The 25,837-nt window shown below is 40.3% G+C and overlaps 1 protein-coding gene across 1 annotated transcript in view; it reads right to left on the bottom strand.

Moving 5' to 3' along the window:
- Window positions 1–23,846, bottom strand: part of LOC121434679 (zinc finger protein 431-like) — a 56,686-nt gene extending 32,840 nt beyond the window's left edge. The window contains exon 1 of the mRNA XM_041633603.1: window positions 23,757–23,846. Coding sequence (XP_041489537.1) covers window positions 23,757–23,846 — 90 coding nt within the window. The remainder of the gene's footprint in view (window positions 1–23,756) is intronic.
- Window positions 23,847–25,837: the final 1,991 nt, after the last annotated feature.

The following is a 25,837-nucleotide window of genomic DNA, read 5'->3' as shown; positions in this document are numbered from 1 at the left end:
TGAAATCACAAAAAAAAAACTGAATTATACAAAGACTATGACCCAACTTTAATCAGTAACTCCCATTCTGCTAACAGCAGTCACATATAAAGTATTTTGATGAAGAAGCAAAGTCCTTTTTTTTTTTAAATTTTTCGAGACACAGTTTCTCAGTAGCTTTTGGTTCCTGTCCTGGAACTAGCTCTTGTAGATCAGGCTGGCCTCAAACTCAAAGAGATCTGCCTTGTCTCTGCCTCCCAAGTGAGGTTCAAGAGTTCCAGAACAGGCTCCTCAGGTACTGAGAAACCCTATCTTGAAAAATCCCTGAGTGCTGGGATTAAAGTCGTGCACCACCACTGCCCAGAAAAGATGCTATTTTTCTTCAGAAGCTTACTCGGCATTGCATGTATCTTCTGCAACACCTCCCCACCCTATCATTTTTATCTTTTACTTGTCCAGTCCAGTCTTCCTCCTCCCTTGTGATCTTCACCTTAGAACCCTGTCAGTGAAGAATGACCTGCTGTAACAAGTCATGGGCATACTTGAGAAAATAGTCTGGGAATATTCTTGCCTAGATATTTAGACTGGCAAGTTGCCTGTTTCTATTTCAATTGTACAGAGTATAATCTGGATCATTATCCTAAGGGATACTTATGGATAACAGCATATATTGAATGCACAATCTATCTAACCTAGCTCCCCTTGAGCAATGGACAGATCAATGCATAACATCATTAAAGAGACTTTTCTTTATTAGTCTTCTAAGTCTGTGATGTGAATTCTCAGTGGGAAGACATATTAATTCTTGAAGAGATGCATTTCCATCCTGATAGAAATATTTTGCTGAGGCAACTTCTGTTACGTTGACTCAGTTGGCCTTGTTCCCTGTCTGTTGCTTTCCTGGACAGTGACCTTGAGTGTCCTCTATATTACACCATCAAAGTTCTTTTTTTGTTGTTGTTTGTTTGTTTGACTTTTGAGACAGGGTTTCTCTGTGGCTTTGGAGCCTGTTCTGTAACTCACGCTGGTAGACCATGCTGGCCTCGAACTCACAGAGATCCACCTGCCTCTGCCTCCCGAGTGCTGGGATTAAAGGCGTGCACCACCACCGTCTGGCTCACCATCAAAGTTCTTAAATAAGTGTACCAATTCACAGTTCTAAAATTATGTATTTGCCGGTCAGTGGTGGTGCATGCCTTTAAAGCAAGCACTCGGAAGGCAGAGGCAGGCAGATCTCTGTGAGACTGAAGCCAGTGTAGTCTACAACAGCTAGTTCCCGGACAGGCACCAAAGTTACAAAGATACCCTGTCTCAAACAAAACCAATAAAATAAAATAAAGCATTTGGACCATGTAGTTGACTGTGCAGTGCAGTCACAGGAAAAGGGTTTGCATATGGAGCTTTTATTCTCTCCTCAGACCACAATAGGAAAAATAGATTATTGTGTGCACTGCAAGGGGCACAATGTAGGCAATCAGCCGTTGGAGACATCACTATGGAAAAGGGCCTGATTGAGGTGGCAGGAGAGGTTTGTAATTGCCCAGCATGTGTAAATTAATGTCATGTGAATGAACACAGACCAGATTGTGTGGGTGTCCACATTAGGAAGGTTATCTTGAGTCAAGTAACATTGAATTTACAATTATACAATTATCCTGCAGATATGATTGATCTTTGTTTATTGATATTTACTGAGCTCTACAATTCTCTTTGCTTCACTCCCTGCCCCTCCACTCCCCCATTCAACCCTCTCCCAAGATCCCCATGTGCCCAATTTACTCAGGAGATCTTGTCTTTTTATCCTTTTTACTTCCCATATAGATTAGATGTATGTAAGTCTCTCTTAGCATCCTCATTTTTGTCTAAGATCTGGGATTGTGGTTTGTAGGCTGGCTTTCATTGCTTTATGCTTAAAAACCACCTATAAGTTAGTACATGTGATAATTGTCTTTCTGTGTCTGGATTACCTCACTTAAAATAATGTTTTCTAGATCCATCCTTTTTCCTGAAAAATTTAAGATATCGTTATTTTTTTTCTGCTGTGTAGCACTCCATTGTGTAAATGTACCACATTTTTCTTATCCATTCTTCTATGGAGGGGCATTTAGGTTGTTTCCACATTCTGGGTGTGACAAAAAAAAGCTGCTATGAAGATAGTTGAGCACATGTCCTTGTGGTACGATTGAGCATCCTTTGGTTACATACCCAAAAGTGGTATTACTGGGTCTTGAGAAAGGTTGTTTCCTAATTTTCTGAGAAATTTCCACACTGACAACCAAAGGGACTGTATCAGCTTGCATTCCCACACTGATTCTTTAAAATTCTGTTCTTTTGATAATCCAATTTAAAAGTTTTCATTTTCTCACTGTAATGCAGACTTGGACTCCATCACCAATTGTAGGAAACAACATGGTAAGTGATCCTAACAGACATCATTTTCTTTATCACAAGAGAATGAGATGCTTTCAGTGATCAAATCTATTTTCTTTTTTTTTAATATTTATTTATTTATTTATTTATTATGTATACAATATTCTATCTGTGTGTATGTCTGCAGGCCAGAAGAGGGCACCAGACCTCATTACAGATGGTTGTAAGCCACCATGTGGTTGCTGGGAATTGAACTCAGGACCTTTGGAAGAGCAGGCAATGCTCTTAACCACTGAGCCATCTCTCCAGCCCCTCAAATCTATTTTCTGTAAAGTAAAAACATCCGAAGACTTCAAGTGAATATTGTAAATTTTGGTGAAACAGCCTTTCTCACCAAACCCATTTTCTATTATTGGAAAAGGAGAGAACAGGAGTGTACAGGGTGCGTGATGGCCAATGATTTCTAAAGAATTGATTTTGAATAGAAACTTCTTGTTCTTCTTTAAGAAACAATAATGTGTGTGTGTGTGTGTGTGTGTGTAGATTTGTGTTTGTCAATGGTGTCATCTATATTATTGATTTTGTGAACCATAATTTAATTATATCATTCATTGTTTGCAAAATTGATGGACCTTTCCAGTTTGTACTCAGAATATTTTTTTTTTTTGATTTTTCGAGACAGGGTTTCTCCGTAGCTTTTGGTTCCTGTCCTGGAACTAGCTCTTGTAGACCAGGCTGGCCTCGAACTCACAGAGATCCACCTGCCTCTGCCTCCCGAGTGCTGGGATTAAAGGCGTGCGCCACCACCGCCCGGCTCAGAATATTTTTTATATTCTTTGGTGATAAACATTTTTACTTTTCTCTTCTTGATCTCAGATGCTTGCTTCTAATTATTTAATTTTATTTTTTCATTTATATTTTAACAATAAAGCTTGCTTGAAGATCATAAAGTAAACAGATTCCATGGCCCGCCTTACACCCCAGGCAATACTGACACACACCTTTAATCCCAGTAGTCACACTAGTTTGTTGTAGAGTCAATGCTGGTGTCTAATATCTTTAATCCTATCACTAAGGAACTGCAGATAGGAAGTGGCATGCCTGGGCAGAGAGAGGAATATAAGGTGGTACGAGAGAGGAGCTGAGGATTGAGTGTTTTGTAGAAACAGCATTCACTCTGAGGACTTACAGAGACAGGATACCCCATTTGGTGAGTCTAACAACATTTATCTAGAGCTTCCCTTGGAGGGAATGCTGAGGCTAAGGAAAAGTTAGATTAAGAGAAATGAAGACAGAAACATAGGTTAGACTGAGAGGATGAAAGGTCAATAGAAAGCAGCCTGAGTTTATTTCTCAGCCAGAATATATACTAAACACAGTCAAAAGGCAGATCAAAAAGCAGTACAGTCAGCTCCCCACCTCCCTGCACTGTGCTTGGAGGCAGCTCAAACCTGTGCATTATCTGATCCAGCTAAGCAGCTTCTAATCACTAACAAGGAGTGCCCCTGGCTGGCCTCCAAGCCCAAATCTTAATAGAAAAAATATGCTCTTTTAGCTGAGAAAAATGCTTTTTCTGTTGAGAAACACAGATGTTACTCATCGCCCACGAGGTTACTGTAAGAACAGCAGGCATGCTTGAACTCAAATGGAATTTTTTTTTAAAGATTTATTTTTTATGTAAACAGTGTTCTGGCTGCATGTAACCTGCATGCCAAAAGTGCACCAGATCTCACTACAGATGGTTGTGAGCCACCATGTGGTTGCTGGGAACCGAACTCAGGACCTCTGGAAAAGCAGCCAGTGCTATCAACCCCTGAGCCATCTCTCCAGCCCCTCAAATGGAATCTTTAAGTCTGAAATGACTCCAGATGGAAACTGAGTCACACGTGGGCTCCCACATTGGACTGTGAATTTCATAAAGTTAAGAACTAGTGGCTGGATGCTGTGCTTCTCTAATCTTTCAGCCTTCAGCCCTACTATATGACTACAGGATTTATGAATAAGATCAATTTGTACTACGTCTAAAATCTAATTTTAAGAAAGGCTTCTTCTTAATTCCTCTTCATGATTTTTGGTCTAAATTTTTGTCAAGTAACTTAAAATTAAGATTTTGAATTCTGTATATAAATAAAAAAACTATGCTCCTTTAACCTCTTTTAGCTTTACTACATACAGCCATACAGCACTTAAAAGGTTTTCTACAGTAAACCATGATCATTCTTAGCAGTGACCATTAAAATCTTAAACAAGGGCTAAGGGCCCCACACCATTGATTCCTCCTAGAGTGTGGTAATGCCACTAAACTGACTACCCTCCTCCAAAGGTCAGCTTTGGGCTATAAATTATTCAGGACAGTTCCAAGATTACTATCTAAGATGGTCCTCATGCACTACACTAGCCAGGACTTGAGACAATTCCACCACTTTCCCATTACACAAAGACTGGACAATTCTCCCATGAATTGAAATTATCCTAGGTTTATTTCAGGGTCTCTTATAGATGCCATTGCCCACAAACAACCAAAAATAATTTTTGAAACATGGTGCCCATATTTCCAAGAGTTTGGGTAAGCAGTTTGGACATGCATTAGGTCATGATTCATGTGTTCATTGAGGTGGAGGTGGTAACAAGATACTATGGGTAATGGTAAAAAATATAAACAAAGGAGATTATATTCAGTTGTCTTGAAAAGAAAAAGGGAAGATGTATAAATTATAGGATAAATGATAGATTACTAAATTGACTTTAAATAAAAACAACTATTTTTATTAAATATTTTACATTAGTATGGCTTTTGTATATTAATACATATTTGAGATTATTTTTGTTATATTATAGATGTTTCTAATCTTAACATATTTGTGTATACTCATGCAAATTCACGGTTATTTTTGATAAAACATACTGTAAATACATTTCTAACTCTTTTTTTTTTGCATTTCTCAGTTTTCATTTTTACTGATTTCAATCACAACCCATGGGGCAGTGCTTTGCATGTTTGTGACAGGTTTTCTCCATTCAGTTAGCTCTCTCTGGGAGAGCACTCACAGAAAATTCCTGAGACATGTCTTATGAAATGCGCTAGGCATTTGTTCATTTAATCAAGCTGACAATGGAAAGTAACCATAGCAAGCGTATCTGTTATCAACTTGATAAACAAATACTTTATTCCAAAAGATAACATTGCACTCATTACATAAAAATGCCTTTAGTTTGTCTCCAATATTCCCAAAGTCTTAACATTCTAACATTGCTCAAACGTCTAAGGTCAGTGTTTCAACTGAGACTTTGACAGTTTCTTGACAGTGAGGCCTGTAAGATCAAAAACAAAGAAAGGAAGACCACCATACTGCATACTTCAAGTATATAACAGCACAGTGTAAACATCCCCAGAAGGAAGGAATAGAAGATCAAAGAAATACTGGGCCACAGTCAGGCAGAATCCCAGCCGACTCAACACCAAATGCCCGGATGTGGCACCTGGGCCTGTGATATTCTCTTCTGTGTTCCACTAGCCTTGGCTGTTCCCACAAGCACTTTCTTCAATGCTGCGTCCTCTCTCTTGACTATGTGGATTGCTCCCCTCACAACGTGGTTACTCTCCATTAAGTCTTTTCTCTTTAGGAAAAACAGTTCTCATGAGCACAACAAATAATGTGTCGTATTAATAACTTGAGCACTAATCCCATCAAGTTGACAATTGAAATTATCCATCACACAATAATATATATATATATACATATATAATTATATAAATTTAGTTATTTTTGCACTAACTGTAATTTATCTCCTTTTTTTTATTGAGAAAAGGAGAAAAAAAAAACAAGTTTCCACCTCCTCCCAGCCTCCCATTTCCCTCCCCCTCCTCCCCCCCTACGCCCCCTCCTCCCACCCTTCTCCCCCTCCCCCCACTCCTTTCCCCCTCCCTCTCCAGTCCAAAGAGCAGTCAGGGTACCCTGCCCTGTGGTAAGTCCTAGGTCCTCCCACCTCCGTCCATATCTAGGAAGGTGAACATCCAAACTGGCTGGGCTCCCACAAAGCCATCACATTACGTAGGATCAAACCCCCGTGCCATTGTCCTTTGCGTCTCATCAGCCCTCATTGTTCCCCATGTTCAGAGAGTCCAGTTTTATCCCATGCTTTTTCAGTCACAGTCCAGCCGGTCTTGGTGAGCTCTCAATAGATCAGCTCCACTGTCTCAGTGGGTGGGTGCATCCCTCGTGGTCCCGACTTCTTTGCTCATGTTCTCCCTCCTTCTGCTCCTCATTGGGACTTTGGGAGCTCAGTCCAGTGCTCCAGTGTGGGTCTCTGTCTCTATCTCCATCAATCACCAGATGAAGGTTCTATGATGATATGCAATTTACAATTTAACAACAACACTAACCACAAAAAGCCTAAAAACCCATGGAAATTGAACAGTGCTCTATTAAACTACCCCTGTGTCAAGGAGAAAATAAAGACATACTATAAAAAAGCTGTTCTCCACAAAACTGGAAAGGTTAAACACATTTAAACAAGGTTAGTCAGCAAAATAAAATCAACCCAATGACAGCAGGCAACTTATCCATCTGTTTTTGACCAACTTTTATGAGACCTGATTTTGAAAATCGGGAGTTCCTGTCTACCACTATAATCCATCAATCTGTCATTGAAACATTCATTCAACAGTGTCAGTTTTTCTTTTCCAATGGAGGAATTGTAGAAACTAAGAACATTTTGGCTCTTCCTTCACCCACAAATCCAGGACTTGGTGGAGTCAATGATAACACTTCATTGCCACCACAGTTGCAACCGCAGCTCATTCACCCACAATTGCTAATAGGTCCTCTTGATATTATATAAACAGAACATGATTGCAAATGGCCTGAAATTGGACAAAAGCAAATCTAGACATGCACATTTCAGGGTTTAGTAATATATTTCATGTTTCATACAGATAAGCTACATTCAAATTGATGAGACATTTTCTCTTTGAACTATGTTGTATTCCCATACCTTGCAAACTTAAAATGTGGTAAGCATGACTGGAGAGGCTTAATTTTTATAAACAAATAATAGTTATAAAAATGCAAAGCTGCTGCTGCATGCACCCTGATTGCAATGAGTATATCATTCCTGTGGTGATTTCTGTCACATTATATTGTGAATAAAATTGTTCTATAGAAATTAAATGATTTAAAACTTATATATGAAATGTTTAATGCTTTCAGCCTGCTTTATGGCTGGTTTTGTTATTTGATGTGCTAATTTTTGAACTTAATTCACATTCAAGCAGCCTGTATAGATAACTAAAGCAGAGTTAAGTATTTTATAATTTCAGGCTGCTATGCCATGCTTGGGATATTGTTGGAAAGAAAGAAAAAAAATAAGTAACATATTTCATATTTCTGCACCTTCATCTTCTAAGTAAATCTGTGGATGATTTCATGAAGAGTGAATGTTTCATATACTCAAATACCAAGGACACACTTGTGGTTAAAGTGAGCTGATAATGTGGTGTAAAGGGTGGTTGTCCCCAACTCATTTCTTTATGATCTCTAATGAAAAATACATTTTGTGGGGGCTGGAGAGATGGCTCAGCGGTTAAGAGCACTGACTGCTCTTCCCGAGGACCCAGGTTCAATTCCCAGCACCCACATGGCAGTCCACAACTGTCTGAAAATCCAGTTCCAGCGATCTGATCACCCTTACACCAATGCACATAAAATAAAGTTAAATAAACCATAGAAAATTAAAAAAAAAGAAAAATACATTTTGTATACAGTTAATTCTGTAAACAGATGCATGTTCATAAGATCTATGATGGTCTTATAATCTTAATCTAAAATATTTTAGATATTTTTAACTTTTTCCTCTTGGGAAATACATTTAGTATAGTGTAGAAAAATACTTCATGACATTTTTTTTCATATAATGTTATATAACTTTTCATACATAAACATGAAATTTGATGTAGAAAATATTTTAAATGAAACATTTTATCTAGGACTTCAATTTAATTTGTTTCTTGAATCTATTTCTATGTGGCATTGAAAATATATTCCAAAAATTCCATTGCTAATACAGCAATAAAAAGAATTTCAGTACTGACAAACTTCTTGGAGTATGTATATATACAATTACAAACTTGTATTCATACTCTTTCTGTGATATGTTGTTTTACAGTCAAGAATGGCTTTTGTGAAATTTTTTAAACCAGTTTTCCCCTTTGATGTTGGTACCAGAGTTGCTATAAATGACTGCTGCTTTAGGGGTTAAATATTTTGTTAGTGGAGATACAAGATACAAGCAATACACTAAATGATAATAAAACTTTCTGACTGGATAATAGGTAAATATAGTTGGGCTATATTCAAAATTATTTTAATACACTAATTATATCATGTCGATTGCCTTTGGGTGGGCTACTCAGTCTAGGGTTAGTAACCCACCCGGCAGTCAGTTATTCCAGGGTCACGGAGAGGCACTACCTGGAAGATATGAGCTAGGAAAGCGGAAGGAGGCTAAGCGAGAGTTCTTGTCAAAGCCTCCATTTATTAGAGACGGGGTACAACTTTTATAGGGTAAAGAGTTGGGGGATGGGCACAGGGTCCTGGGCTCTTGCCGCGTGGTTCATGTTGGTCACATGGTCCGAGTTGGTCACGTAGGCAGGAGGTTGTCTTAGGTCAGGTCACTGTAGGCCAAGAAGTCACGAGTTGACACACCTAGCTCCCTAGATAGTTTGGAATGTGGGGTGGGTTCCGCTAACAGATAGCTCTCCATAAACAGCCAATTTGGGTGTGGGGTAGGCTCTGTCAATAGAAGGATTCCTAACACAATTAAGGGTGTGGGGGTCTCTGCAGACTCCCCAGGGTGATGGTTCCTGTAATGATTTTAGGAGGAAATTGGCTCCTAACAATATCATTTCTTTTAATGGCAAAAGGAAAATGGTTTGTTTTTTATGCTGGGTCATGTTTTGTGTAGTAAAGAAGAAATTCTTTAGTCAATATTGTAATCTTTGTATTTCAATGTTAAGATTTCCTTGTTTGTATTATACTAAATCAATGATTTTGAGAAAAAAGAAATCAACAATTTTCTGAATAGGTATCACATACCATAATTAGATCAAGACCAGGTGAATAATTTAGATCAACCTATAACCTGCAAGGAAAGAGAAGTCATTCCAACCAAAAAAAGTCCAAGGCCAGAGAGTGTCAGTGCAGAATTCCATCAGAACTAAGACCCAATAGCAATACTCCTCAAAGGGTTCCACATAATAGAAACAGAAGGAACATTGCCAGACCCCTTTTATGGTGCTACAGTTACCCCTATATCAAAACTATGCAAAGATTCAACCAAGAAAGAGAATTATAGACCCATCTCACTGATGAACATACATTCAAAAAATACTCAATAAAATACTAGGAAAGGAAATCCAAAAACACACCAAAAAATCATCTACCATGATGAAGTCAGCTTCATCTCAGAGATACAAGAATGGTTCAACATACAAAAATCTATTAAGAATCCTGCCCTCTTTAAGTTCTTTCCTGACATCCTTAAGTAGTGAATGACAATATGACAATATAAGCCAAATTAATCCTGTTCTCCCACTAGAACTCCTGATTGCTAAGGCTTCCCAGAATCCCTCCTTGGCTAGGGCCACCCAGCTGGGACTCACAATATTAGCAGCTTCTCTACTGGAGGATCAGAGACCAAATGACTCAGACAGTACAATCCATCCAGTTCTGCCCTCCCAGCCCGGCAGACAGGGCCCCTGTTTAAAAAGATTGTATTTAGTATACATTATTCCACTACACTAGAGCACATCCTGTTCCACATCCAAAGTACAGGATCCTTTGTTGCACATTCCATTGCACACTCACTTTACAGTGCATCCATCCCATTGCATCAGAAGTGGGAAATCCTGCAGACTAACACAGGCCACATTCATAAAGTAACTCCTGTTACTGTGTTACTGTGGTTACTTTGTAACTGTTGCTAAAGAAAAACATACCATGAATTAGAAAACAATCCAGGCATATTTGGGTTTGAAGGCAACAAGGAAAATGTAAGTATAATGTGGATTTCATCTCTAAAATTATTTTGAAAACTTGAAATAGACTTTATGGCCATGTGCTCCAGAGACTAGGGATTTGTATTAGAGCACATTAAAGATTTCTCATACATTTTCTCAAAAGATGAACATCTTAATGCAGAAATATAACAGTCCTGTTAAGCAGGGCCACAACCTTTTACCCAGATTTTGTATTTTAGCTGAGCTACTGTAAATATAGCAATGTGGTTTAAAGATAATGTCAGTTTCTTTCCCAGATTCTTGATTGCCTTGGTCTGTGGACTGAAAACAATTGTCAATCTGAACATTCATGAAATATCTACAATTGACTACCTGATTCCACATAGCTAATCTCAACTACTGTTGACGGAAGAAAGCTTTCACCCTCAGTACAACTTCTCCCTTTGTGCCCTGTGTCTCCAGCAGCTTCAAAATTGGTCAATGAGCTCACCTCTTGCACAGGTTCCTTTTCTTCTAAGTCCCCATAAAAACTAGAAAGATTAGCAGACACTCAGTAACTACTCTACATTTCTTCTTCATTGACAAGTCAAGGCCAAGCCTATAAGAAGTTGCAGGACTGTTTTCCCAGCACTGGGGAGCAGAGGAAAGATTAGGTGCTCAAAATGATTCTCAATTATGTAGTATGAGGCAAGCCTAAACTAGAGGAGACATTGTTCTCCACAGAAATCAATAATTAACATCACTTGAGAGACATAAAATGCAACTATTAATAACTTTGAAACATTGGAGAACAGAAATAGAGACAAGTGCAGCAATACACTTAATGAAAACATCTGAAAATAATACCAATAAGAGCCGGGCGATGGTGGCGCATGCCTTTAATCCCAGCACTCGGGAGGCAGAGGCAGGCGGATCTCTGTGAGTTCAAGACCAGCCTGGTCTACAGAGCTAGTTCCAGGACAGGCTCCAAAGCCACAGAGAAACCCTGTCTCGAAAAACCAAAAAAAAAAAATACCAATAAGAGATTTTAAAATGATAAAAATATTGCACTCTTGAGATTAAATAAAACTTTCTATATTGACTTTGAAACAGAGGTGGCCTTTGTATAGGAGAGGGAATGTCATTAATAAGAGATAGATTAATGGTTTCTATATACATATGTTGGCTACTGAGATCTGTAACCTGACACATAAAGTTAGTTAATGGCCTGTTTCTCAAATCTCTAAGCAGACAAAACTGTGTCAAGCAAGATCAACCATGTCTGCATAGAATTGTTGCCTAATTGCCTTTCCTGGAACTAGCTCCTGTAGACCAGGCTGGCCTTGAACTTACAGCCAGCCTTTGCCTCCCTAGTGCTGGGATTAAAGGCCTGTGCCACCTCTGCCCAGCCAGGAACATCTTCATAATGGTGGCTCTAATAGTTGATTGCCTCTACTGTTTCCCCTGCAGTGTACACAATAAACTATTCATCCTATTGTGGTCTGAAGACATAAGGAATGCTCCATATGCACCATATGCAAATCCTTTCCCTGCAACTGCAATGCACAGTCAACTACATGACACAAATGCATAATTTTAAAACTGTGAGGTTTTTTTTTTTTTTTTTAGGAATTTTGTGGTTTTTTTTTTCTTTTTTGGATTTTTCAAGACAGGGTTTCTCCATAGCTTTTGGTTTTGAAAGTCTAATGTACAGGACAGCAAGGTCATTGCCCTGGACAGCAGCAGACCTAGGGAACCTGAGTCAACATAAGAGAACTTCTCTCGGGGGCTGGAGAGATGGCTCAGTGGTTAAGAGCATTGCCTGCTCTTCCAAAGGTCCTGAGTTCAATTCCCGGAAACCACATGGTGGCTCACAACCATCTGGAATGAGGTCTGGTGCCCTCTTCTGGCCTACAGACATACACACAGACAGAATGTTGTATACATAATAAATAAAAAAAAAGAGAGAGAACTTCTCTCAGAAACTATTTTCTAACAGGATGGAAATGCAGCTGTTCTAGAACTAATATCCCTTTCCATTGAGAAATAACTTTACACACTAGGAGATTAATAAAGAAAAACCTCTTTAATGATGGTAGACATCAATCTCTAGCTAACGCTCAAAGAGGTGCCAGCTAGACAGATTCCACATTTGCAGTTCACCTTAAGTGTCCTTTAGGTTCAGGCTCTGGGTTACACTTTGAACAATTGAAATAGAAACAGGCAACTTGCCAGGCTAGACATTTAGGCAGATAGGAGAGTTACAGAGCAAAGATATTATCAGGGTAATTTCTTCATTAAACTGGTAACCATAATCAGCAGGTGATTCCTTCAGTGACAGGGTCCTGAGGTGAAGGTCACAGGGATGAGAAGGATAGGAAAACCAAATTGTAAAAAAGATAAAAAGCTAGGGTGGGGAGGTCTTGCAGATGCCTAGAAAGCTTCCTAGGAAAAATTGCATTTTTCTGGGCATTGGTGGCACACACCCTTGCTGGGCCAAGTAATCTCTGTGAGTTCAAGGATAGCCTCTTCTACCCAGTGAGTTCCAGAATAGTCTGGACACTCCTACAGAGAAACCTTGTCTCAAAAGAATTTTAAAATGGAGAATAGCATCTTGTATACTTCCAAGGGAGAAATGAAAGAAATTAGAGAATTATAAGTACAAATTATCACATGAATTTAGGAGGAGGCTACTCAAACAAATCTATACAATGGGAACACAGGGTATCTCAAGAACTTTACTACGAGCAGAGTGGCCATGGGACTGATAACTATAGCTCCATGTGGTGGGAAGAGTTAGGTTCTTAGAATCTTTTTTTTTTTTTGGATTTTTCGAGACAGGGTTTCTCTGTAGCTTTCGGTTCCTGTCCTGAAACTAGCTCTTGTAGACCAGGCTGGCCTCAAACTCACAGAGATCTGCCTTGTCTCTGCCTCCCAAGTGAGGTTCTTAGAATCTGAAGCCACCCCTCCACAAAGGCTTTGGCACCAGAACATTACCAGCTCCCCTAAGCATATTCCTGGTTTTAGAAAAGGAGCTGTGTTTTATTATCAGTAGATCAGATACTTAGGGAAACTCACAAGGCTAAGGCCCCGGGCTATTACTAGGTCTGCCAGGATTGTTCCTCCTTCCTCAAGGGGACATAAAAGAAAACCCTTGATTGTTCAGGTTACTCCTCCACACAACAATGTTTTGCATTTCATTTGTATGTCACCTGGTGTCATATTGCCCATCTGGAAGAACTGTGCTTTTCTCAAATAGAAAACTGGAACTTTATATCACACCAGGCTTTAAAATAGCTTAGGAACCTGTCATGCCTCCTTTAAAAGCTTGTTAGAGGTTGTTTTTTGATATGGGGATGTGCCTTGTGTCTGGTTTTAAGTCAGTGGTGGCTTCTTTGTAATTTTTTGGAGCCAAATATCTGGACAATCCGATTGAACAATGTGTACCCTAGCATCCTAATCTCTAGTAGCCCTGATTAAAATACATTTAACTTTTGGGTGATTTAGAGGCAGTCCTCCCTCAGCTAATTCTACTTTGTGAGACTGAACTATTTCCAAGGCATTGGAAAATCCTTTATATCAGCAACTCAACTCTTCTATGTTGCAGCTTAGAAGTGCAGTGCTACCCAACAGGTGAGATGCCTTGATACCGTCCACAAGTTAAACACAAATGGAGATTGTATGTAAAGGTTAAATGCAAAGTGCTCAATTTCAAGAAGATACTGGAGAAACTAGGTCTCTCTGAGTATGGCATATTGAAGTTGACAAGAAAGATGTTTGTACACACAGCACCCTGCTCCCAATTCTCTAAGCGGATTAAACCCACAGCACAAAGTTATTCAGAGGCCTGTTCCTTAAATCTAGGAATTAACAAAGACCACATGGGACTTTACAACACAGGGAATATGGCAGCAGGTTCCCACACTGATCCCAGGAGGATGCACCATGCCATCTCCTGCACCTCACCCTCTGCTCCTCCCCATCTGGAGACAGCATTCCACCCCACCCCACCCCCCGCTCACCATGTTATTGTTTCCCAGCTCGCCAAAGCTCTTAGGTCATCAACTTCTTCCAGCAGCAGCAATTTCACTGCAGCACATGAAACCACTGGGAACAGCTCCTCGGCAAAGCCAAGTCTGAACGTGGCTGCCTGGAAGAACCCTGCACTGCCTATGACTGGCAGGTCACCTGGAGGGTCTGATTGGCTCGTGCAGTCTGAGTGACAAGGACACTGTCCACAGGGCTGTAGCGTGCTTAAAGACTCTGCAGAGTGATTCCTGACCATTTCTCCCACCCCATTCAAAGATTGTTTCTACATAGGCCAAGGTAAGCATTTCAATAGCACTTGTCCTAGGCTACAAGAGCAGACAATGTCACAATCCTGCACTCCACAGGAACTTTCCCTTTTTCCTCCAGGACCCAGTGTGGCTAGCTGGCTTGTACTGTGCACTGTGCTTATCTAGGTGGGTGTAGTGATTTCCTGTCCCAGAGGGAAAAAGATGTTCAGAATATTAACAGCTAAGAGAATTTTAAGGTAACAAAAAAAGATAATTGTCATGGTGTTAAAAGTGTGCACTGCCACCAAGCAGTTAAAGATGGTCATATCATCTCAAATTCTACAGATTAATGGAGGTTTTTCCCATTTCAAAATCGTTAAGTAAAATCTCTCTCAGGTATAATCAATTCCCTGATAGAGTGCATGGCGTCACTTATGTATACTAATATATCATCTGTGAATAGCAAAAGCTTGATTTCTTCCTTTCCAGTTTGATTTCCCATGATCTTCTTTTGTTTTCTCTTTGCTCTAGCTAGAGCTTCAAGGACTAAGTTTACTAGGTATGGTGAGAGAGGACAGTCTTGTATTGTTCCTTATCTTAGTGGGCTCATTTTGAGTTTGTCCCCATTTTTTTAACGTTTGCTGTAGGCTTTCTGTCCATTCCTTTCATTATGTTAAGATACCTTTCTTGTATCCCTGATCTCTCCAAGACCTTTATCATGAAGGGGTGTTGAACTTTGTCAAATGCTTCTCAGCATTTAATGAGATGATTATATTTTTTCTTCCAATTTATTTATATGGTGGATTACATTGACAGACTTTCATATGTTAAACTATTCTGCATCTCTAGGATGAAGCCAATTTCATCATGGTGAATAATTTTTTTGGTGTATTCCTAGATTCAGTTTGTCAGTATTTCACTGAATAATTTTGCATTAATGATCATGAGGGAGACTGATATGTAATTCTTTTTTTTTTTTGATATTTTTGTGTGGGATTAGTATCAGGGTAACTGTAACATCATAAAATGGAAATGTTTGTATGGAAATGTTCATTCTGTTTTTAATTTGTGTAACAATTTGAGGAGTACAGCTGTTTCCTCTTCTTTGAAGTTCTGGTAGAATTCTTTACTGAAACCATCAAGTCCAGGGATTTTTTTTAGAGGTGGGGTTGGAAGAAGGCATTTGATGTCTACTTCTATTAACTTGAAGGTTACAGCTGTATTTAAATTGTTCACTGTGTATTGATTTAATGTTGGTATGTGGTACCTATTCAGAAAATTGTCCATTCACTTTACATTTTCCAATTTTGTGGAATACAGGATTTGAGGTATGATGAAATGATTCTCTGGATTTTCTCAGTATCTGTTGCTCCACCCACCTTTTCATTTTTGATTTTGTTAATTTGGATGTTCTCTCTCTGCCTTTTGACTAAGTTGGATAAGGGTTTGTCTATCTTCTTGATTTTCTTTTTCATAGAATCAGTTTTTTTTTTACATGGATTCTTTATAGTCTTTTCCTTGTTTCTATTTTATCGACTTCACCTGCAAATTTGATTATTTCCTGTCATCTACTCATCCAGGGTGAGTCTGCTTCTTTTGTTCTGGAGCTTTCAGTTGTGCTGTTGACCCACTAGTGTGAGATTTCCCCACTTTCTTTATGCAGGCACTTAGTGCTATGAACTTTCTTCACAGCACTGCTTTCATAGAGTCCCATAGGTCTGGGTTTGTGGTGCCTTCATTTTCATTGTATTCTAGAAAGTCGTTAATTTCTTTCCTTCATTCTTCTCTGACCCATTGTTGATTCAGCTGAGCACTATTCACTTTCCAAGGGTTTGTAGATTTCTGTGATTAGTGTTGTTGAATTCTAACTTTAAAACATGGTGATCTGATAAGACACAGGTGCTTATTACAATTGTTTGTGTCTGTTGAGGTTTGCTTTATCACCATGTATGGGGTCAATTTTAGAGAAGGTCCATGAGGTGCTGAGAAGAATTCATATTCTTTTGTGTTTGGGAGGAATGTTCTCTAGATGTCTGTTAAGTCCAATTGAGTCCTGACATCTATTAGTTATCTTATTTCTCTGTTAAGTTTCTGTGTGGTTAAGCTGGAAGTGGTGGCGCACTCCTTTAATCTCAGCACACGGGAGGCAGAGGCAGGCGGATCACTGGGAGTTTGAGGCCAGCCTGGTCTACAAGAGCTAATTCCAGGACAGGTTCCAAAGCTACAGAGAAACCCTGTCTCAAAAAAAAAAAAAAAAAAAAACCAAAAACAAAAAAAAGTTTCTGTGTGGTTGACCTTTTCACTGCGGAAAGTGGCCTTTAACATCTCCTACTATTTATGTGTAGAATTTGACTGCAATTTAAGCTTTAGCACTGTTTCTTTTACATATGTATGTCCTCTTGTATTTCGGGCATAGATGTTCAGGATTGAGATTTAGTCTTCATGGATTTTTTCCTGTGACGACTATGAAGTGTACTTCCCCATCTCTTCTGATTGATTTTAGTTTGAAGGCTCTATTTTGTTAGATATTAGGATAGCTATACCTGCTTGTTTCTTAGGTTCATTTAATTGAAAATCTTTTCCCAACCATTTACTCTGAGGCACTGTCTGTCCTTGAGGTTGAAGTGTGTTTCTTATATACAGCAGAAGGATATATTCTGCTTTTATATCCATTCTCTTAGCCTGTGTGTCTTTTTATAGTTGAATTGAGTCCAATAATATTTGGAGATATTAATAACCAGTGATTGATAATCACTATTATTTTTGGTGGTAATGCTTGTGTTTCCTTTCTTTGGGGTTTGCTGATAGGGAGTTATCTGTTGCTTTTTTGGGGGTACAATTAGCTTTCTCAAGTTGGAGTTTTTCTTATTTCCTTTTTTATGCTAGATTTGCGAATAATTATTGTTTAAATCTGGGTTTATATGGAATATTATGTTTTCTCCATTGATGGTCATTTAAAGATTTACTGGGGCTAATTGTCTGTGTTCCATCCATGGTCTCTTCATGTCTACAGCAAATTTGTCCACGACCTTCTAGCTTTCATGGTTTCACTTAAGAATTCAGGTGTAACTCTGATAGGTTTGCTTTAATATTACTTGCTCTTTTTCTTTTGCAGGTCTCAGTATTCACTCTTTCTTCTGTATGCTCTGCATTTTGATTATTTATTTTTTAAAATATTTATTTATTTATTATGTATACAATATTCTTTCTACATGTATGCCTGCAGGCCAGAAGAGGGCACGAGACCTCGATACAGATGGTTGTGAGCCACCATGTGGTTGCTGGGAATTGAACTCATGACCTTTGGAAGAGCAGGCAGTGCTCTTAACTGCTGAGCCATCTCTCCAGCCCTGCATTTTGATTATTATATGGTGAGGGGACTTGTTTTTGTTCCCATCTATTTGGTGTTCTGTAAGCTTCTTCTACTTTCATAGTGATATACTTCTCTAGGTTGGGAAAGTTTTCTTCAACAATTATGCTGAATATGGATTCTGTGCCTTTGAGCTGGAGATCTTTTCCTTCTTCTATCCCTGTTATTCTTAGGTTTGAATTTTCATGATGTCCCTGATTTCCTGGATCTTTTGCATTAAAAATTTGTTGAATTGAAAATTCTCTTTGACCAATGAATCTATTTGTTCTTTAGTACCTTCAACTACTGATATTCTTCCTTTCCCCTCTTCTATTTTGTTAGTTATGTATGTTATGTATGTTGTTCCCATTTGTTTAAATGGATTTTCCATTTATAGAATTCCCCTTATTTGTGTTTTCTTTATTGCCTTTATTTCAGTTTTCAAGTCTTAAGTGTTTCCACTCTTTGTTTCACATGTTTGATTCTTTTTTTCTTGGTTTTCTTTAAGATATTTGTTGATTTCTTCCAATTTTTTTTGTTTGCCTTTTCCTCCATTTCCTTAAATTAATTTTTTATTTCCTCTTTAAATCTGTCCATCATCCTCTTAAAGTTATGTTTAAAATTATTTCTCTCAGCCTCCTCTGGGTTAGGCTGGTCAAGTCTTCCTGTAGTATTTCTATTGGGTTCTGGTGATACCATGTTGCTTTTTAGGTTGTTGAATAAGCTCTTCCATTGGTACCTACCCATCTCTTCCTCAAATTTTTGCTAACAGAGTCTTTGCCTCTTGGTACAATCATTGCAGTTACTGTCTGTGTCTTTGGGAGCTGTTTTTACGTGCTCTGTACTGACACTGTTTGTGTCTTATGGAGTGACGGAGGACTCTTTTGGCCTTCTGTCTTGGTCCACTGTCTTGGTCTTCTCTCTTGATATTCTCTGTGCACTAACAGTCTATGCTTCAGAGTTCCTCTGAAGCCATGTGGGATAGAGGTTTTGGGGCCAGAGTAGGACTTCTAGCTTGAAGCCTCCTACTCTGAGAATTTTGGAACAGCCAAACTGCTGGAAGCTTGTCTTCTGACTGGCTGGATAACCAGAACCTTACTGTACTTAGAGAGTGGGGTATCAAGCTGGGTGGGTGTTCACTTACCTCTTTGTCTGCTGTGTGCAGTAGCAGCCTGTGCTTCCAAGTTTCTCTTAGGTCACAGGAGATATGATGGTTTCGGGGGTGGATTGGGACTTGTAGCTTACAGGCTGCAATAGAGAGGGTGGTGGATTTGGAGCATCCTACCTGTAGGAATCTTACCAGCTGGCTGACTAGAGAAGCTGATGCAGGTAGGGGAGGGCCCAGGGTTTTGTATGGAGCCAAGGGCCTAGAGAGTGAGTGCCTAGTGGGGTGGGTGCTTACCCACCTCTTGTTCCGCTCTGTGTCCTCTCAGCCTGTGCTTTAGAGTTCCTCTGCCCACCAGCCCCACATATTTCTCTCTCTAGTACAGCTATTGGCTATTAAGCTCTATAGTTGATTAATCAGGTGTTTTAGGCAGGCACAGTAATACAGCTTTATATAGTTAAACAAATGAAAAAAATGAATGCAATACATCTTTGCATCATTAAACAAATATTCCACAGCATAAATTCATGTAACACATCTTAAAATCATATTCCATTACATGAATTAATTCATCACATACTCAATGTTGACTCAATTCCTAATTTATCGATTTAGTCACTAGAACAAGGTCAGGAAGACCACAGATGCTCTCCCTTATCACCTGACCACGCAGCTATTCTCCTGCCCTGGAATAGACCAATCACTGCTAGTAACCCTTTGAATAAGCCAATACAATAAGGTGGAAAACAACCTACAGGTTCCCCCTTGTGTCTGTGGTTTTTTTGCTTTAAAAAATGGACTGTAACAGCTATCAGATGTCCTTCATATCCTGAACTTGAAGGGTCCTGTCATGACAGAATAAAAATCCTCTTGCTTTTGAATCAATTGAGGCTTTGTGAGTAGTGTCTGGAGCAACCCCTCCCTGATGATTGGACTTCTAGTCCAACATTTTGATGCATTGGTCAGGAATTGAGTTGCTTCTGGACTCAATCCAGGCACAGTTGGAGGTAACATCGAGTGCTCTTATTGTCTTTGTCTGTCTGCTTTGTTTCTGTGATTATTGTAGTCTGTGTTTGTTGTTATTTTGAGTCTGTAGTGCTGCAGAGCTTCTGAAATTGTACCTATGTAGGGCCAGTATCTGTACTGGAGGACACTCCAGTAATCTGTAAATCTGGGGGATGCTCCAGTAATCTGTAAATCTGGAGGACACTCCAGTATCCAAAGGGGCTAAGAGTGACCAGGTCACTCCTCTAGTTCCCAAGAGGCAGGGCTTTTTGCCACTCACTTCCTCTGAATCTGTAGTGCTGTGCAGTTTCTGATTTTGAGTTTGGTTTGGCTTTTTGTGTCTTTGTTTTTATGTCGTGTCTTTGTTTTTGTATATCTGTTTGTATTCGAGTCTAAATCTGGTACGATGGGGCAGTGAGAACCACCTCTCTGACCCTAACTCTGACTTGACAGAAAAGCTGTAGACCAAGCTGTGGAAATCTGAAAGAAATACTGGCAAGTGGTCTGCTTCCTGGAATGGCCCACTTTTTTTTGGGGAGGGGGGATTTTTCGAGACAGAGTTTCTCTGTAGCTTTTGGTTCCTTGTCCTGGAACTAGCGCTTATAGACCAGGCTGGCCTCTAACTCACAGAGATCCACTTCTGTCTGCCTCCCGAGTGCTGGGATTAAAGGCGTGTGCCACTGCTCCCCGGCTGGAATGGCCCACTTTTGATGTGGGCTGGCCACAGGGTGGGACGTTCAATCTAGATATTATTTTGCAGGTAAAAGAAAAAGTCTTCCAGCCTTACCCTTATGGCCACCCGGACCAGGTTCCCTATATTGTCACCTGGGAGAACTTGTCCAGAGAACCCCCCTACTCTGGGTCAAACCATTTCATTACAGAGCACAGTGCGGGCACCAAGGCTGCCTTCCCTCTGACTTTGATAACAGCAGTTGGCCCCTCCCCCGTCTCTTTTCCCTGCAGGCGGCCCACAAGCCAGCAGGGTCCAAACTGGTGCTAATTCCTCCCCACAGGACCCAGTAAGCCTGGGGGCTGTTTCTCTGGGGTCAGATACCCTATTAGAAAGCTAAAGTCTTGTAAAGAGCCTGGACCTTTTCACTTTGGCAGCAGATAGAAAGATTGCAAATAAGTATCCCTGTGGCTTTTGGTAAACCACAAATGTGGATTCAGGAGCAACAGGTAGTAGGGCAAGCCAACATCAGAAGGGCCTCCCAGTCCTGTGACATCTTTCTTCTAGGGATGCTCTGTTCTGGTCATCACGTGCTGTGTTCAGGGTAAAGCTTCAGGTTTAAAAATTGGGGAAAGTTGAGCTAAGTCACTTTAAAAAATGTGCTTATAAAAAACTACAGATTGTTGGTTTCTATATTTCTTACTAAACAGTGTGTACAGAAAAAAGTAAATTCCCAGCTCTGTTAGATGGACAGAACTACACTGTCTTCAAGAACTATTGCTGTAAAAGCCCTGGCCCCAGGACAGGGCCATGTAAACAGCCCAGCTGAGCTTCTAAGCCACCCATGTGCCCATGTTCAGATCTGAATTTAACATTTGACTGCTCGCAATACTTGTGATGAGGTGGGGACCCCGAGTTGCCCCACATGGTGACGATTCTCATTTATTATTGATATAAAAAAGGTACATTTTCAGTTGTTTTCAGATTCTGTCTATGAGAAAATAATGTAAAATAGGCCCAAAAGGGATATTGCTGAGTTTTGAGGTAATATGTTACCTAATTCTGAAAATTCATCATACTAATGTTCAAAGTAGCTGTATCAGTTTGCATTTTTACCAAAAATGGAGGAATTTTATTCCACATTCTTTTATTTTTTTTTTCTTTTTTGGATTTTCGAGACAGGGTTTCTCCATAGCTTTTTGGTTTCTGTCCTGGAACTAGTTCTTGTAGACCAGGCTGGCCTCAAACTCATAGAGATCCGCCTGCTTCTGCCTCCTGAGTGCTGGGATTAAAGGCGTGCGCCACCACCGCCCTGCTATTCCACATTCTTTTAAGCATAAATTGTCAAACAATATTTTTATTTATTTATTTATATATATATTTATTTATTTATTTTTTGGTTTTTCGAGACAGGGTTTCTCTGTAGCTTTGGAGCCTGTCCTGGAACTAGCTCTTGTAGACCAGGCTGGCCTTGAACTCACAGAGATCCACCTGCCTCTACCTCCCGAGTGCTGGGATTACAGGCGTGCGCCACCACCGCCCGGCCAAACAATATTTTTAATCTTGGTCATTTTTAAAGGGATAAGATAAAATCTCAGAATTGTTTGATTTGCATTTCCCCGATGAATAAGGATGTTATATTTAAGCAAATTTTAAATATGTTTCAGTCATTTTAAGTTCATCTGTTGAGAATTTACAGTTTAGGTCTGTAACATAATTTTATTGGATTATTTGTTCTTATTAGGACTAAGTTTTTATGTTCTTTATGTTTTTTAAAAATAATTGATACAGCCTGGTGGTGGTAGCACACGCCTTTAATCCAAGCACTCGGGAGGCAGAGGCAGGCTGATCTCTGTGAGTTTGAGACCTGCCTGGTCTACAAGAGCTAGTTCCAGGACAGGTTCCAAAACCACAGAGAAGCCCTGTCTCAAAAAAACCAAAAAAAAAAATAATTGATAAAGATACCTTCCCATTCTATAGGTTGATATTATGTTCTGTTGATTATATCCTTTGCTACACAAAAAGCTTCTCAGTTCTGGAGATCTCATTTATTGATTGTTTCTCTCAATGTCTATGCCACTGAGGCTGTGTTTGAAAATGTATTTAAAACTTTTTTCTTCTATGAGGTTCAGTATTGTTGGTTTTATGTTAAGGTCTTGATTTGTTTGGGTTTCAGTTTTGTGCATAGAGATAAATATGGATCTATTTTCATTCTTCTATGTCTAATTAATTCTTAAAGGGAGAAACTGACAGTCAAAATGCCGGGCTCATGGCAAATCTCAGGGGCAAGGCACCCCACTAATTTGGCCAAGGTAAAACAGGTTCTTCAGGGGCAAGTTAAAATCTGTGTTTCTTAAATGTTCACTGGAGGTTTACAGGCATTTTACCCAGCCACTAAAGGTCAGCAGGCAGTGGTAGCCATGACCTTCATAGGACAGTCAGCATCAGATATAAGGAGAAAGTTACAGCAAGTAGATAGGTTGCAAGATTATAGCTTGCAGAATTTGGGGAGACAGAGAAAATGTTAAACGAGAGACAGAGAAAATGTAGCGAAAGAGAGAGAGGAGGGAAGTGAAAGAGAAAGGCGGGAGGCAGAGAAAAGAAAAAAACAGAGGGATCATAAGCAAGAAAGAAATTTGACTAGAAAAAAAAAAGAGGACTCAGACAGATAGGGAGCCTGGGCAACAGAAGATCAAAGACAAATGAAGATGGACAGAGGCACTCCTTGGAAAAAGGCCAATGTGCTTATGGCAAGAAAAAGGAATTAGATTCCTCTATAGATTTTCTAAGGGACACAGGGACTGACCACTCTGTGCTAAAACAACTGTTGAACAAAATGGACACCTTACGAACTATAAATTTGGGACAAGAACAAATAAATGACTCATTCCTCCCTGATCACCCCTAAATGTATGATCAAAGCCTTTTGTTGACCAAACGAGGGACTTTGCTTTCCCTGCTGTTTTCAGATCTATAGGAGATGCAGGCTGCTTGTCTGCCTCTACCTCCACCACACCCTCCTCACGAGGATGACCACCTCCCCCTGCCACACCACCAGAGAACTCCTTGCCTCCCAGCAACTGCCTTGGTGCCATGCTTGCCCTAAAGCCTGCATGAGCCCTGGCTGCTCACCCTGCAGTCTCGCTCCCCTCACACATGTCAGACTGTGATAGAGCACTCCCAATGCTACCACAGGTGCCCTCCTGCACTGGACTGCTGCTCCTGTGCCCTGCTCACACCGACGGACTATGGATCCTACCAGCATCTGCAGAAAGGACATGTGACTGGCAGAATGGCAGACTGAGCTGTGCCAGGCAGAGCCGGAAATGATGGCGAAGCTTGCCTGGGGCACAAGGCTGGGGGTCTGAGCCAAGCAGGTATACAAGACTGAAGGTAAGCGGAAGACAGGGGCAGCAATGGTGGACAGGAAGCAAATGATCTGGGCCAGTAATCTCCCTGAAGGGACATTGGCCCGACCAGAAAGCAGAACTTGTGGCTTTGATACAAGCTCTACAGATGGTAGAGGGAATGTCTACGCTGACGGCAGGTATGCTTTTGCCACTACCCACATACATGGAGCAATATACAGACAAAGAGGACTGTTGACATCTGCGGAAATTATTTTGAGCCTCCTCGAGGCCACACAGTTGCCAAAGAAGATAGCCATCATACATTGACCATTACTGGGATCGCCAATGTAATGGCTAAGAAGATCATAAAAGAAATCTTCCCGAGGTTTGGAATGCCCAAGGTAATCATGTCCAATAATAGACCTGCCTTTGCTGCCCAGGTAGATCAGGGTGTGGCCAAGACATTGGGCATCAATTGAAAATTGTGCTTACCAACCCCAAAGGTCATGTCAGATAGATAAGATAAATAAAATTCTAAAAGAAAATTTTTACAAATTAACAAAAATTGGCCCTAGAGACTGGCAAAATGACTGGATAGACCTCCATCCCTCTGTCCTGTTCTGGCTTCAAAACACTCCTGGGCTATTTAAACTCACCACTTATGAGATCCTATGTGAGGGCTGCCACTGCTCACTAAGGCAAATGAGGTATATAATCCTGATGCTGTTTTCCCAGACTGTTATCTGCCCACCTAAAGCCCTCCTGATCATCCAAGCCCAGTGTGGAAGCCTCTGGCTGCTGGCTACCAGTCCAGACACCCAGAGATCATCCATTGGTGATTCCATATATGTCTGGAGCCATCAGTCCCAGAGCCTTAAACCTTCCTGGAAGGGACCCTACACCATACTCCTTATGACAACCACTGCTCTCAAAGTAGATGACATTGTGATTTGGATCAACACATCTCACATAATGCTGACACCTCCACAGGACGACTCAGGACCCTCCAGATAAAAGCTTCAGCACACCCAAAGCTAAACTAAGAACTCTTAAAAAAATACCAAATGAACTCTCCCCAGGACTCTTCCCTACATGTAGACATTATGACTGATATATTTGTTTGGGGGGAGGGGATGTAAGCAAACTTGACAAGGTGGGGGGAGCTGAACTAGCCCCCTCCTGCAGGGGCCCTAAGCACCACACCAAGCCCTAAGGCCCTGCCATTTCCCAGCTCCCGCCCTAAAAACCCCAGCTAGATTCTTTCGAGTCCCAGGTCTGTAGAAAATACCAACTCCTGACGTTCATTTGTGAACAACTCAATATTACCCAAGTTTTAGTACTGACTCAACAATATCAGGCTCTCAAGAGAGACCTCAGAAAATCCCAAGATTGGGATTTGACAAAACAAGAGAAGGGAATGAAAGATTCTAAATGCATTTCTAAGCCCCCTCAACCCTAAGACATTCTTCTAAAACCTTACACTCACTCTTGGAAATGGGACAGTCGCCCCCCCACACACACACTTGCTGGACTGCTTATCTTCCTATGTCCTTGTTAATAATCTTCAAACATAACTCCACTCTCGGAATTGAGGCAAAGACAACCCACAGATGGTGACTCAGTTCCTGATGTGTTGATTTAGTCCCTAGAACAAGGTCAGGAAGACCACAGAGATGCTCTCCCTTATCACCTGACCACGCAGCTATTCTCCTGCCCTGGAATAGACCAATCACTGC

The sequence above is a fragment of the Microtus oregoni genome, unplaced genomic scaffold, assembly GCF_018167655.1.
Source record: "Microtus oregoni isolate MIOR12 unplaced genomic scaffold, Mior012 000044F_ref0000062, whole genome shotgun sequence".
In the NCBI taxonomy this organism is placed as follows: Eukaryota; Metazoa; Chordata; class Mammalia; order Rodentia; family Cricetidae; genus Microtus; species Microtus oregoni.
Note: the sequence above shows the minus strand (reverse complement) of the source record. Positions and strands in the feature narration are given on the sequence as shown.